General features: G+C 33.3%; 1 protein-coding gene across 1 annotated transcript; it reads left to right on the forward strand.

The window, feature by feature from the left end:
• The first annotated feature begins 51 nt into the window (after positions 1 to 51).
• On the forward strand, positions 52 to 15,915 carry LOC138317749 (uncharacterized). Its single transcript, XM_069259617.1, has 6 exons — positions 52 to 202; positions 3,262 to 3,627; positions 4,393 to 4,549; positions 5,675 to 5,867; positions 8,177 to 8,400; positions 11,659 to 15,915. Exons 2-6 carry the CDS (start codon positions 3,263 to 3,265, stop codon positions 12,151 to 12,153), a joined length of 1,434 nt encoding a protein of 477 aa, XP_069115718.1. The 5' UTR covers positions 52 to 202; position 3,262; the 3' UTR covers positions 12,154 to 15,915.
• Positions 15,916 to 15,945: the final 30 nt, after the last annotated feature.

Raw genomic sequence — 15,945 nt, forward strand, 5'->3', positions numbered from 1 at the left:
CAAGTCTAAGTGATGAAGTTGCAAAAAAATCTTATCTAATATGACTTCTTCGTGTTTGTAAGATGTGTTTAACATAAAACTGCGGACGAATATACATTCTATAGGCCTCTATATAACTTCATTGCAACCGGATACCAGACGACTGCAGGCGATTAAGGGTTATACAGACTCCTCCGAAATTGTTTGTTTACGAAATATTAAGGTAAGTTTAAACGACTTAAAAAGTAATTTCGAAGCACAGTTTTAGTGTATTTTACGTTGAATGACATGATGTTTTTCCGAGCAAATCCAACAAGAAGGTAGACGAGTTCCACATCAGAATCGTTTAAAAACGTGATCATTTTAGATTTGTCACTGGTTTTTTAACGAATCGGCGTGGTCATCATAATTTCATGAATTATTTGACAATATCACCACAATCGAAATTCTCTAGTAAATTTATCATTCATCATTGTATAAGGTCAAGTTATCCAAATTGTGACAAACATCTATTTATAGAAACCGGGAATACCAATAAGTATATTGCAAGTAGGTAGTCTACATCATGTAACTTTTAATTTTACTTGTGGTAACTTCTATTTCATGTCTAATGTTATCTTCTCACGTTTTCATGTGACGTTGTATACTGTTTCATTATCAACTATATACTGAGAATAGCCTTTCCTTACCTTTACCGAAAGCGAAAGTAGTATTAAAAAGTTCCACGAATTTCATTCGGAAGGGATCTAGCATTTTAAAGAAGGAGAAAATGTTCCGAATGATATTTAGTCTTGCATTAGTCCCAGTTTATATTATGGGTTTTGCTCATCCTGAATTTATTGTGTAGAACGAGTAATTTCATTACTTGATTTTTCTTAATTAATTTGCTAGGCCCTATATAATTTCATTTTTTATTTCCCGCTTTCACCGAAACGGGGAATATTAATTTGGATCTGTTTGTGCATCTGTCTGTCTAGTTGTTGTAACGTTTCCGACGTGCAATAACTGTAATTGTTACCTGACTCTCTATATAAATGTAAAAAAAAGTAATTTCGACTATTGAATGGCCTCGGGAAATAGTCCCAACACCACGGGAAAAGAGTTTTGACTGTTGACTGAAAAGGTATTAAACCACCACTATCTAGCTGCTACCACAAATCCCAAGCGATTTTTATTTGTAAATTGGTCACATGGTTAAATGTGCCAAGGGCTTGGATGAGTTCGCACAGCACTTTTATCAGACCCTATAATATTTAAGTGAAGTTATGGCCCTTTGATTAACAAAAAACAGCATTTTCGGCAGTTTCCATTTAGTATCTCGCGCAAATATTACCAGATTTTATCGAAACCTGGTAGCATGGTAAAATGTCTGGGGGCCTCGACCAAGTTCTATTGGCACTTTCATTAGACTCTATTTGGCAGAGTTATTGACCTTTGATTAACGAAAGCTCGGGATATTAATGACATGAATTAATGCTTGTTCCATTAAAATTCCTTTACATTTTCCTTAAATATGTCAGTATTATATACATATAATTACAAAAAACATATAACATGTTTTACTAATTATACTATATAAATATATGTTTCTGATAACAATCGGCGAATTTAATTTTCTTCTTCATAACTGTTGGTTGGAATTTAACCAAATATGACTCGGGCTGGTAGCAATTCCATTTTGGATACTGACTGAAAATTGTACAAATGGTTGGTTGAAACTAAGCATAGGATAACACTCAATCATGTTGCATTGGTAGCATATTTCCTTATGGGGTGGGGATTCAAAATTGTGCCCCTAGGGGCCTAAGGGATGGGGCCAAAAATTTAGGTCAATTTGTTGATTATCATTATAAACAACTTCTCTGAAACTTAGCATTTACACTCATAGATAGTATTGAGCATCGATATAACCATGGGGTTGGTTTTGCTCTCTCTAATGTTGTAAGTTTTTTTGTGCTAATAATCGTGGTTCATAGTAAAAAAAAAGAGAAAAAAAAACGATGAGCGATACAGGGCCAGAAAAAAACCCAGTTGAGCGGTACAGGTCTTATTTAGCAGAGTTATGGCCCTTTGAATTACTAAATACGTCATTTTCTGTCATTTCCGTGCAATAAGTGTAACAAATTTAAACCGATTGTCTTCAGACTAATTAGTAACAAGGTTAAATGGCGTAAGGACTTGGCCAAATTTGATCACGACTTTCAGTGGACCTTATTTAGCGGAGTTATGGCCCTTATTTGCTTAAATAAAAAAAGTCAGTTTCTGCCACTTCCATACAATAACTGTAACAAATATTAACTGATTTTCTTCAAACATGGTAACAAGGTTGAATGCCTGTCCAGGTTCGATCAACTCTTTCAGCAGATGCTATTTATCAGAGTTATGGCCCTTTAATTTACTACAAATGTCATTTTTTCTGCAGTTTCTGTGTAATAACTAATAAATGTTAAAACAAATATTGTTAAAACTTGGTAATAAAGTTTAATGTCTTTAGGGCTTAGCCAAGTTCGATCACCATTTTTGGCAGATTTTAATTAGCAGAGTTATGGCCCTTTGATTTAATAAAAAAAAAAGTCATTTTCTGCCACTTCCATACAATAACTGTAATAAATTTTAACCGATTTTCTTCAAACTTGGTAACAAAGTCAAATGTCTTAAGGGCTCAGCCAAGTTCGGTCGCCACTTGTGACAGACCTTGTTTAGCAAGTTATGGCCCTTTGATTTAATAAAGAAAAGTCATTTTTCTGCCATTTTCCTGCAATAACTCTAATACACTGTAAATATTTACCGATTTTCTTCAAACTTGGTAACAAGGTCAAATGCCTTAATTAAGGACTTGGCCAAGTTCGATTGCCATTTTTGGCCGACATTATGTAGTGGAGATATGGCCCTTTAATGACTAAAAACATCATTTTCTAGCTGCCATTCCCTGTGCAATAATTGTAACATATGTAAACCAATTTTCTTAAAAATTAGTATCAAAGTTAAATGCCTTAAGAAATCAGCCAAGATTAATAGTCACTTTCAGTGGACATTATTTTACACATCTTACTTCCGAATAAGACTTCAGTTTATTTTTTTCATGTTTCAACCAAGGTTAAACCTAACCTCAATAATGTTTACCTACAATATGTCCTGAAAGCGACGGATGGAAATTCCACGAATTTGTTTTTTCACATGTAATATCGAAAGTCCCAATGTTTTTGACCGAGTGTTTTATTTGTTTGCAACCATCTTGGGTGTTGATAAAAGTAAATTGTACTTTTTTCTCTGTACTTGTAGCATGGGAGGCAAAGATGATCAACAGAATCCTATTTCTGATAGGTATGTGTATTCATTTGGTGACGATTCATCAGATACAGACACCGATGTCAGTATGTCATCACGGAGACAAAGAAGGCTGGAGAATCCTGAAGCAGAGCTGAGACGAAGGAGAGAAAAATTGAATGCTGACATTGCTAAAGAAGTTGGTAAAGACTCTGATGGCAGGAGCGCACTCAATATAGCTGTTATTGGGAAGGTTGGAGCTGGGAAGAGCTCCACTATTAATACTCTATTGACATCCATGAACACAGATAAATTTCGAGAGTACGCCATGAGTGGTCAATTTGGTGGACATGGAAATCAGATGACCTATCTCACAAAAAGGTTTGTATTTAGTGTCTGTAATGAGAGTTCAAGAATATTACAGTAACACAAGATGATACAAAGGGGAAGGACTCTAACAGAGAGCAGTGATTTTTTCGGGTGCATTTGGGGCCGAAATTCAGCAATTTTCCAACTTCCCCTACAAATACTGAGCTGTATTTTCCCAATTTCATGTAAATATTTTCCGAAATAAAGAAAAACTTCTAGATCTGCTAAATATATATGCATTTAAAGGAAGGAAAAATGTAGTATTTTCCCAAATTAAAAGTCACAGGCACCTGAAACATTCATATACAAAAATCACTGGAGAGATTAATTTATTGAAGATATTCTACGATCTGCGAAATATTGCACCAGGATATTGAGTCCATTTAAATACCATTTGTTATTGGTAGATACTTTATGTAACTCTTTGTAATTTAGTAATTAATTTAATTATATCTACAAAATGTACATTTTTAATTGTCATTTTTTAGGTATATTTGGGGCCGAATAAAGGCCCTTTCTCCCAGAGAAATTTTGCTGTTTATTTCATATTTTTCAAATTTTACGTAGATATTTTGCCAAATTCTCTAAAAACTCTCTAAAATCATACATGTTTCAAGAAAGATGATCTGTAGTGTTATATAATAGATATATACAGGTACATGTATAAGTGTGAAGTCTCTGCATAGCTATCAATTTAAATCAGATTTTTAATTTATTAATATTATATAATCAATACGTTTTTGTGATGATAAGTGTCCATATTGTTATCTATTTAAGCTTCCCTAAAACAGCTTACAGAGACCCAGCCCATCAAGAGGCATGTTATCCAACATTTATTGATATTGGTGGTTTTCAAAATGAAGAAACCGACTTAAACAAAGAATTATTACGCATTGTCTTCTATGGACGTCTTCCAGTCGAGGATAGCTTGCAGGTATTTAAAGTTTGACCAACTGTATACATATATCATGACACCTGCTGTGACATTATATTTTTTTTACCAAACATATTTCCTTTCCTAAGCCTTTCCCTTTAATTCTTATCATTCATCTTATCTGTTATACTCCTTCAGAACGTAAAGCTATCTGTTTGTATTAATTAAAACTTTATCTATATCTGCTTAAAAGAGACTAAGCATGAAATATATTTCCATGTAACATGAATTTTAAGCTCTTATATTAATTAAAATGTTATATGTGCTGTAACTGCAGGCAAGACTTTTGACATGTTATTTTTTCTACATTAATCTATTAAAAACTATCAGGTTTGATGAATTAAGCTGTAAAAAATTAAAAATCATTCAAATGGCCTCAGATGCCTTATGAATGTTCGTTACAACACAGAAATTAAAATTTCAGTATTTCAAGCCTTATGTTTGTTTAGATGAAAACATTATTAAAACTCCAGAAATCACTTAAAAATTACTAAATAACACTGTAAAAATGTTCAATGAAGTTGTAGACTACAATGTGGCTTCATGGTCTGACCGTATGTATACGTACATTATATATATACTCATTTCTCTTTACTGATAGATGTAAATATACTGGTTTTTGGCACTGCAGTACTCAGTCCTTTATGAGGACTCTTGTTTGTACTTGTAAAATAAAGACTTATGCATTGACAGTACTGTAATTCTCAAAATGTTGATAAATTTTGGTGAAGAATAGCATATTAAAAGCTCATCTTGATTCATGAGTATGAAAAATACAGCATATAATATTATGACTTTAAAAAATGTCATAGGCAAGTTTTGCTGTTCTCAAACAGCTCTTGTTCAATTTTGAGAAATAATCAATAAAAACTGATTCTTTCAAAATCTCTTTCCTATTTGAAAAGTTACAATAGTTTTTATATAATTATGGCAAAATCCAAGTGTTCTGAGATGCAGTATTAAATTTTGGCTCTGTCCCCCCCGGGGCAGGAGGGCGGGGCCCAATAAGGGGAAATAGAGGTAAATCCTTAAATGGCAAAATCCAAGTGAGAGATGCAGACCCATTGGACTTCTTATTCTTTCAGTTTTATTTAAATGTTTAAATACTTTGATGTCTGTGAACAGGGCGCTAAGAAGGTGTTTGATGCATCAGGCATGAATGGACTTAGAGAGCAGTACTCCCAAAATCAGGAATTACTCAAAGTAGACAGAATCATATTTGTGGCATCAGCACAAGAAGTAATTCCAGCAAATCTCATAAATTGTGTTGTGCAAGCTGCGAACCCTGTTGGAGGAAAAGCTGGGAAAGGGAAAATGAGTAAGTTTTTAACAATTTTCTGAGTTTAATTAATATCCTTTTAATTTACAGTTATATATGTAGACAGTCAGATACATGTGTTCAAGTTGACTCACTTGCAGGGTTTGTACTTGGTTGTTCCATAAATGGGGCCAATACTCAGATAAAATTGGGTCCCCATTTATAAATGGAATGGACTTCTTAAAAAAACTGGTGCCCTTTTCATTTTCTATACTTAAAAATGATATAAATACGCCTTCAACACAGATCCTTTAGTGGCATTTTAAAAATGAAATAATTTTCGGTTGCTGGATGGAACATATTACACACGAAAGATTAATTACAAGATATCTCTTATATGGCAGCTAGTGATTTTCTTACTCAATAATTTTGGGGCCTGTACCTTGTCTATTGGGAAAACAATATATTGCATCTTTCTTGAAATATGTATATTTTAAAGAGTTTCGTTTTATTTTGGAAAATATTTACAAATTGAGTGGAAAATACAGCAAAATTACTCTAGGAAAAGTGCACTCTAGGGGAAGTGGCCTTTATTCAGCCCCAAAAGTACCTAAAAGATCACTGTATGGGCCAGAGTCAATTAATTACTAAATATATTAACATTGTGTCTCGAAACCTAAGGCCACACCAAATTGATTTGTAGTTATTCGGGAAATTGAAAAATAAAAATGGAGCGAGCGAGCGATTTTTTTTGTTTTTAAAAAAAATTGGAATCGGGGATTTTTAGGAGCGAAGGCTTTCAAAGTCGAGCGAGCGATTTTTTTTCAAACCATGGAAGTAAATGTTAATAAGAAAACACTGATAAACCTGTTTACTGTGTTTTCAATCATCCTGGATACTTCTGTATAAATATGTATTCGCATAAACAAAAAAACAAAATATATTTTTGATAAAAAAATCAATGATCTATCTTATCAGTTAAAACAAAAATGCATATCTTGTTAAAAGTATCATAAGAACAATCACATGTGTATATTAAAGGTACACCAAAGTTAACTAGATTTTATGAATTTCTTTTCCATCAGATACATGTAACATCACCTACCATAATTTTTCAAAGTATAATATAACTATATAAAGGCGTTTTTCTACATCAGGAAATTAAAAACAATACCAATGATTTTCCCAACAATCCAGTAATTTGATGCATGCATTCATCCATGGATATCAAAGACATAGTGTCAATGTACATGTATGTATTATTAACAAAAATATCAGAATGAACACAAACTTTCAACTGAAAATTTAATTAATACAATCTACCAGGAAAATCATTTATTTTTGCGCAATAGATACAAATTATGATTCATGAGAAACAAATGATAGAAAGATTGACTGATTGTCAGGTTTTGACTATAGCTTCACTATCGACTTGCTTTAAGCAAAGGTATGGTTGAAATGAAAAGAAATACCGATTCATGATTTTGTATTAAAAACAATGTTCAAAAGAAATAACACAGCTCATTTGTTACAGAAATTCATACTATTTTGTGAAATTTTAATTTTGTGAAATTTCAATCGAGTCATGTCCTTGTTTGTGGATATCCTGATCGCTCGAATGTCATCTAATCTCATGTCCGATGCAGCATTATATAGATTTTACTCAAATTAATTTCAACAAGACGATTAAAAAGATCAACAAATGTTTCACTATTTTCGGCCTCGATAGCTGTGTTTGACTTCAAACATGTTGGGCCTCGCCGAACGGTAATAATCAAGACACCTATAATCGAAAACAAGTGCTGAGAGTGAAGATTACGAGAGTGAACAGATGAATGTCAACAACACGAAAAGGTCCACAAATGTTTCATGTTTGGCCGCTATCGCAATCAAATAGCAGCAAGGATGCTGGGTCACTCCGGACGTTCATCACTCATCACTCATCGTCCAAAAATTAAACGTTAAAAGTTCAAAAGCATGTTGGTAAATACGATTTTACCCTCAGCGCTTTTCTCCTTACCCGCCATTTTTTGTAGTTAATTCATCTATGTCAGACAAAACCTTCACTGTCTCCCTTTCCTCAATGTAATTCAAGCGTCTCCATCGTCAGTAAAGCACTAAGTGACTAGGATGACAGAAAAATAAATCCGGATTTTTTTTTTACGTGCGGTCGCATATTTTTTATATTTTTTTCTCGAACCCGAAAATTTATGTGCGCTGCTCCCGACGAACTACAAATTAATTTGGTGTGGCCTAAATGTTATTTACTTCAATATGAGTCATTATTTAGCAAAAGTACTGGTATGTTAACCAAATGATTGTTATTCAGTTGTTGACTTATGTGCTATTTTATTTTTACTTTGTCACAGCCATCCCTGTTTTTGGAATTCTAACAAAAATTGATGGAATTGACCTGGATTCAACGGAATTCAAGGAGAAAGAGAAAACATTCCTGGAATGTTTAGGCTTGGTTGGGGCCAAGCAGCGATATGCTAGGATGGTAAATTACTGCAGTGACGTGGATCCCAATGATGAACGGCTGGAAAAATATCTACCCAAGATTGACATTCCTGCATTGAAGTTCCTCCGACAAGTAACTTGATTTTATATACTAGCAATTCGATGTTTTGCAATATTTTTCTTCTCATATCCAAAAGATGTAACCCGGCCTTCAGAATTAAGATATACTGCAGCAAACTCAATCTCACAGTTAAGTAGGGATCAATTCACAGCTATTTTTTATTGCTCCTTATCAAGTGTATTTTCAAAAACAATGCATCCCACAGTATTACAGGAAATATTATAATAATATATATAATAAGTAAAATAACCATATAGGATATCTTTTCAAAAAATGGTCGAATTCATGATTCCCATGTACATCAGGTTTATCTCCATTCAACACTGTTGTAAAACATGACTTGATTTGTATGTTTAAATTAAAGAAAGCTCAAAACTAAGAAGATATTGAGTAGAGAATACTTCTATCTGAAGGGTTCATACCTTTTCTATCTGTGCTATCTTGTGTGTACTAGCTAGGTAGGGGGTTATGCAGAAAGCAGAAAGTTTACAAAAATAATGAAATGTATTTATATGTATAATGACATTCTCAGTATTCCAGGGGTTACTACCACCTTTGTAATATCCACTGTGGACTATGTCATTTATTATACCCAGCTTTCTCCGAATCGGGGGATATTAATTTGGGTCTGTCTGTCTGTCCGTCTGTCCGTCCGTCCGTCCAAAGGTTAAATACTTTAAGGACTCTGCCAAGTTTGATCGCGATTGTCGATGGACATTATTTAGCGGAGTTATTGCCCTTTGAATTATTAAACATTATTTTCTGCCATTTCCGTGCAATAAGTGTAACAAATATAAACCGATTTTTTTCAAACTTAGTAACAACGTTAAATGCCTTAAGGACTCAGCCAAGTTTGATCACAAATTTCAATGGACCTGGCCCATTGCGTAAAAAAAAAAAAAAATCAGTTTCTGCCACATCCTTACAATAACTGTAACAAATATTAACTGATTTTCTTCAAACTTGGTACATGTAACAAGGTTGAATGCCTTAAGTGCTTGGCCAGCGGATGTTAGTTATCAGTTATGGCCCTTTAATTTACTACAAATGTCATTTTTCTGTAGTTTCTGTGTAATAACTAACAAATGTTAAAACTAATATTGTTAAAACTTGTTAACAAAGTTAAATGCCTTAAGGGCTTAGCCAAGTTCGATCACCACTTTTGGCAGATCTTAATTAGCAGAGTTATGCCCCTTTCATTTATTAAAAAAAGTCATTTTCTGCCACTTCCGTACAATAATTAACTGTAATAAATATTAACCGATTTTCTTCAAACTTGGTAACAAAGTTAAATATCTTAAGGGCTAGCTGGCTATATAAGTTTGATTGCCACTTGTGACGAACCTTATTTAGCAGAGTTATGGCCCTTTGATTGAATTAAAAAAAAAGGTCATTGTCTGCCATTTCCCTGCAATAATTCTAATAAATATTAACTGATTTTCTTCAAACTTGGTAACATGATCAAATACCTTGATTAAGAGCCATAGTCACTTTCAACGGATATTATTTTACACATCTTACTTCCGAATAAGACTTCAGTTTATTTTTTCATGTTTCAACCAAGGTTAAACATAAACTCAATAATGTTTACCTACAATATGTCCTGATATCGGGGGATGGAAATTCCACGAATTTGCTTGTTATAGCAAACCTGAAGGCATTTCAGGAGAAAAACACTGACCATGCAATTATAGGCCTACAGATCTGATCATAATTTGAAGATCAAGAGAGAGCGAAGCACACATTCAAAGCCATACTATGTATATAAATAATCAATATCTTACAGTACAAGGTTTACTTTGCTTTGAGACTTACATTGTAAGTAGGGAAGGCGAGATGAGGAGTAATCTGTGGTTTCTGTTTCGAGCACCAAAATAAACATTAATGTACTGTAAGATACCATTCATTTATTTTGTTTATCCTGTAACAATTTCCCTGTAGAGAGCATTCAAAACGAAAGCAAATTGACAGTTATATACTTGGTTTCTGTAGGAAAAGATTCATTCACTAAACCTGATTGAGAGCTAGTGTACTCCTCTTTACTGCTGTGGGAATTACATATGCTCCTTCACAAATAGTTCCAGTAATTCTGTGTTTTAAATATCTATTGTGTATTGGTCAAAAAGTAACATGGAAATACTCACAAAAACAATAATTCCATTTACATTACATGCATACCTTTATAATGAGTCAAGAAAAATACAACACAGGAAGTTTCAATATAATTATAAAAATCTGGTGACTATCACATTACGTTTTGGTGGTACTGAATGTCATTTCAGTCATCGGAGGGTTAAAGTTCAGGGTTCAAGTTAAAACTGTCAGATTTGGAACAAATTTGTGTGATAATATTGACAGACAAAGCGCATGTAATGTATATCCATAAGAAGTTACTGGTCAGGTACGTCAGTCAGTTGTAGGATAAGACATTATTTCTTATAGATTTCTTTTTTATGTACATCAAAGGAACAAAGTGCCTGTCTCATCAGTTGTCACGTACAGAACCTTTAGTTTTGCTCTGACATATTAGCCCTGAGGTGGATATAATTATAGTGATAGTAACCCCTGAAATTTAGAGGATTCTTAAATGAGAGCTATAGATAACATTATTATTCATTATATGAATAACACCAAACAGATATATAAAGCATCATGTAAACAAATGAAACAGGTAAATTTGTGTTTTGTTGTGACACAAAGTACTGTGAGGTATTAATGACAAAGCGATTTACATGTAAGAGGAAAATAACAAATATAGTCAAACATGACTTAGCAGCCCACTGTTTTAATCAATCACTTGTCATAGTAAGTGATGTTATTCTTTCCTCCTGATGTTATTTATTTACTGTAATATTAGTTATCAGAATTAAACCACTTCCTGCCTGACTTTATGTAAGATTATTAATATAAATTATATATACATGTACATGGTATCATTTTCAAATTTTTCTCCTTTGTTTGCCATTCAGGCCATCAATATATTGATGATTATTTGGATGTGGGGTAGGAGTGCAGTGACGTGTGACAGTTTTATAGAACTGCCATCCAAAAGTTCTGTTATATATGTTAAGATTTGCTGGCAATTTATCTCTAAGAAAACTCTCGAAAAAACAATAACTTTTTGGACTCAGTAAGATGGCTGATTCCAGTGATAAATATTACATTTACATTTTCAGAATGTAAAGCTGTTCCTGACAAGGCATGTGCCTTTAGTAGTGTAATTCCTACTGCAAGGTAACCATTTTTAATTCATGAAATTTTTTTTTTCAGATCTTAGATTCAGTGTACGAAGTACAAGCTCAACATGAATCATTCACAGACACCTGTCCAAAACCAGACGAACCACCAGTGAAACCAGGAGCTACCCCAACAGGTCCAATACCTGGAGCTACCCCAACAGGACCTACCCCTTTCCCCTTACAACCTGTGGGCCCAAACTCCTCTCCACTTACACTACTTCTGACTTACGCCATCAAAGGAATTATCATTGCACTTTTCGTCTACATTTGCCTCGCCCCTACTATACCCAGCAAGGATTTGTTGAGTATCTGTACATCCTACGAGAAACACGTGTCTCAGAGAATCCCTAAAGGTTTCTCGGATGGTCATTTGACCAACATCTGCAATAGAAAAATTGATATTATTGGTAAATCATTGATGGGCCCTCTCATACTATTTGTAACTCTGATTGTTGTGATGGACTTTGTGATGCCACCAATAATGCAGTCATTGACAGAAAAAATTAAAAAGCCGAAAATGGACTGAGATATGTAAATTGAGAAATTAATCAGTAATCTCTGAAATGTCAGGATGCCCATGATTTTGTTGCTTTCATGTTTTTGACTCACTTGCATTTATTGCAGAATTTGTATTTTCGGAATTTGGTATATTACATGAAGATCATGCAACTGCACACTTTGTCAAGCACAGATTTTAATTGATACATCTCTGATCCCCCGGGGGCAGGAGGGGCGGGCCCAATAGGGGAAATAGAGGTAAATCCTATAAATCGCTACTTGTCCTAGAGTTCTGCATGGATTGAAACCAAATTTGGCCAGAAACATCCTTGGGGGAATAGGAACAGAACTTATATAAATTTTGGCTCTGACCCCCTGGGGGCAGGAGGGGCAGGGCCCAATAGGGAAATTTAGGTAAATCCTATAAATCGCTACTAGTCTTAGAGTTCTGCTTGGATTTTAACCAAATTTGGCCCAGAAACATCCTTGGGGTTAACAGAATTCCTATAATTTTTGGCTCTGACCCCCTTGAGCAGAAACAGTGGGGCCCAATAGGGGAATTAGAGGTAAATTCAAATTCCTTCAGAAAAGAAACAATGAACCTTACTAGGCATTACAAACCAGGTGAGTGATACAGGCCCTCTGGGCCTCTTGTTGAATGGTAGATTACCGTAAAAACTGTAAAATGCGCATTTTTTTCTGTGCAAAATAAAATCTGAAGTTGGGGTAATGTTATAAATTTATAGCCCACCTGCATGATAAAAAGACTAGGATGAGCATGCATACCAATGGTACATTTTATATGCTGTACTATGACGTTCAGCATTCGTCTGTCAACAATTATTTCCACAATTGTTTTCATCAAAACCGATTAATTGTCGCAAATTCAACAAATGTCATTATGAACAATAACTTCTTTGAATATTTTGAATTTGAAATGTTTCATAATGTTTTTGACTTGTGGCATCCTATTGGTGTTGGGGATTCAACTTTGTATGAATAGTTTGGCTGACAACCAGCCTGTTCTCTCTTACCAAAAGGACCTGGCAAAAAATGGTCAATTTGGCTATGTTCAATGAGAGCTTCATGCTAGCTGAGTCTATAATTAATGATTGCAATATGTGCATCATGTGCGTAACATCAATGATGGTTCCATTGATTTAAAAAAAAACACAGATGTTTGTGTCATATTTTCTTAATTAACTAAATGAGTAATACATACAGTCCCTCGAATGATCTTTAATAACTGTTAATGAATACTTTTTTTATGCTAAATAATATTTTTAAAGTTTTTGATAATTTTGATTATGATTTTATCTAAAATGATAATTATACTCACCGGAAACCTATTAATCATTGTTCCACTTTAATTTCTTAAGATCATAAGATGTATGTATTCAATGAACACTAATAATTACTACAGACCAATTCTCACCCTCTATTAATCCCCATTGTTATTCAACCTACTTGGTTATTACACTGTGTTTGAATGGAAACTAATAAATATAACCTTTTGGCCAACTCTGTTTAGTTTGTACATAAGAATAGGCAAAAGATGCAGCTTTTATTGATTGCATGTACCGGTATGTATATCATATGCAGGCTACAGGACAATAAATGGGAAATGTATGTCCTTGTTCACAGTTATCACTTTAATAATAGTTACACGTACTTCTACATTGGGACCAGCCCTCTGAAGGGTCTTGTCCAGACATATACAGTGAATGTAGTTTAGTTTGACAATGGTTGTGATATTAATTCAATTATTTGTTAATTTGTTTTGTATTGAAGATGTAAACCTGTAATTATATCTAAACAATTAGTGAGATTTTATTTTTTAAGCTTTACTAAAAGTATTGGTTGTAGAAATTAGCGTGTCAATTAATGAGTGAGAAAGTGAATGAGAGCCAGTAAGAGAACGTTTCATTAGAGAAAAACATTAGATGTCATTGTAGAACATGAATGTTTGCTGTTCGAGATTAAAAGATTATCGTGTCAATAGTAAACAAGTGTAACATACTACTCTTGAAGGCTATGGTAAACTAACATTTATCTCCCCATGAAATGATCAACTAAATGATATATCTTTGAGGGATGAATTAATAATGATAATAAAAGTAATATTTTACCCAGTATAAGGTATTTCACAAATTTAAAGGTTACATTTATTTATCTGTTAATAAGGGATCACAGATTTTACAATTTTTTTATAGAAATGTATTGTTTATTATATCACCATATATATTATATTGTATGTATTCATATATACATTGTACATATTTTTCTAGTATGATCCTTCAGTCCCTGTCTGTGAGACTGTGTTACTGTACATAATTTTGTGTACATGTATTACATCTGTCTATCTGTCTATCGAAATGTTTCCAAACTATAACTTGAGAATATTGAATTGATGGTTTTCGTTAAAACTTTAGACAATGTTAGATTATTGCATAACACAATGTGGGATAAGTTTTGGTTCAAATTGTCAACTACAAACTAGCGGTACTGTAACTTAAAGTTTAAATTATTTTTGAAAAATTCTGTAATTAATTATTGAATAATCAATTGAGTTTGCAGTACTTTGTAACAATATATCTTATGAAGTAACATAGATATCAGTTATCAAATTTTAAGGTTGAATGGTCAACAAAAAACTAATTTTAAAAGGTTATCTTTATGGATTTGCTTAATTGAACAATATCAGCTGATGAGGTAGCACAGAAGGGGTTTGGCATTTGGGTCAATATGTCAATATTGAACGTTATGCACACGCAGTTGCTTCAAAGATGTTTTTTTTCTTCATGAAATAAAAATCACGGATTCTTGATAATAACGTAAAATAAAGTAAAAAGATGTATTGAATTTAATGAATTTCAATTCTTCACACATGTCACTGGCATAGAAATTGTATTGTAAAATTTAAGATTCAGTGTTTTGAGTCAGGATGAAGGGCTCTGTTGCTATTATAGAAAACCAATGTCCACACTCTAGAATCTTCGTTTATTCGTTGATTTCCACCAAATTGCCCATTCATTTGTTATTCAAAATATCTAGGATTTATTTGAGTTTCAAGACTTTCAGGTCAAGGTCACCATTACTGGAAATCAACTTTCTTTTGCATGCGATTTTTTGGGGGGATTTTGCGATCAAGTTAAATTCCTGAACGTACACCCATGTAAATTGGTATCTTCCACAATTCTTGCACTAATACAGTTTAAGCTACTCCCATCCAATTTCAAATCCGCGCAATTAAATCTCTGCGAAAATGTTTTGAAACTAAAATTATGAAAGTTAGTAACTGCGAAAGAAATTGAGTTTACAGTATACTTAGATTTAGAAATTCTTCAGCGATGACAGTTGCTGCTTCCCTTCACTGATATTCACTATACAGCTCGATCGTGGACAAGTTGGAGTTTCCTTATAGTCAGTTTAATGTTTCTGTCGCTGTAACACCCTAAAGGCACAGCCAGCTGGCGAATACATTTCTTCAAAAATACTCGGAATGTTTATGATACTTATTTACTTAATTTTGAAGCCATAATAATTTTGAAGCCATGATAAGCGATACAAGATAAAATATTAGAAACTAAAGACTGTACAGCATAATCATTGTAAGATGTTACTGGTAATTTGTGCACATTTTATCTTATAATCTTTGAAATCATTAGTATTAATTCATGATCTATAAACCATTGCTTATCACAATATTGTTAAGTGTTTGCTTATATGATTTATATTTGTGAATGCATTCCTTATACTTTTTGGTGTTAATAAAATATGTTTAAATCAATTCCTTGCACTTAACTTGCTACTATTTAAA

The sequence above is a fragment of the Argopecten irradians genome, chromosome 3 (assembly GCF_041381155.1).
Source record: "Argopecten irradians isolate NY chromosome 3, Ai_NY, whole genome shotgun sequence".
NCBI lineage: Eukaryota > Metazoa > Mollusca > Bivalvia > Pectinida > Pectinidae > Argopecten > Argopecten irradians.

Bases quoted from the DNA above. Each gene is read 5' to 3' on its own strand.
- LOC138317749 (XM_069259617.1), top strand. From the start codon at position 3,263: ATGGGAGGCAAAGATGATCAACAGAATCCTATTTCTGATAGGTATGTG. The intron at 5,868-8,176 runs GTAAGTTTTTAA...ACTTTGTCACAG, and splicing joins AGCTGGGAAAGGGAAAATGA to CCATCCCTGTTTTTGGAATT. The intron at 8,401-11,658 runs GTAACTTGATTT...TTTTTTTTTCAG, and splicing joins CATTGAAGTTCCTCCGACAA to ATCTTAGATTCAGTGTACGA.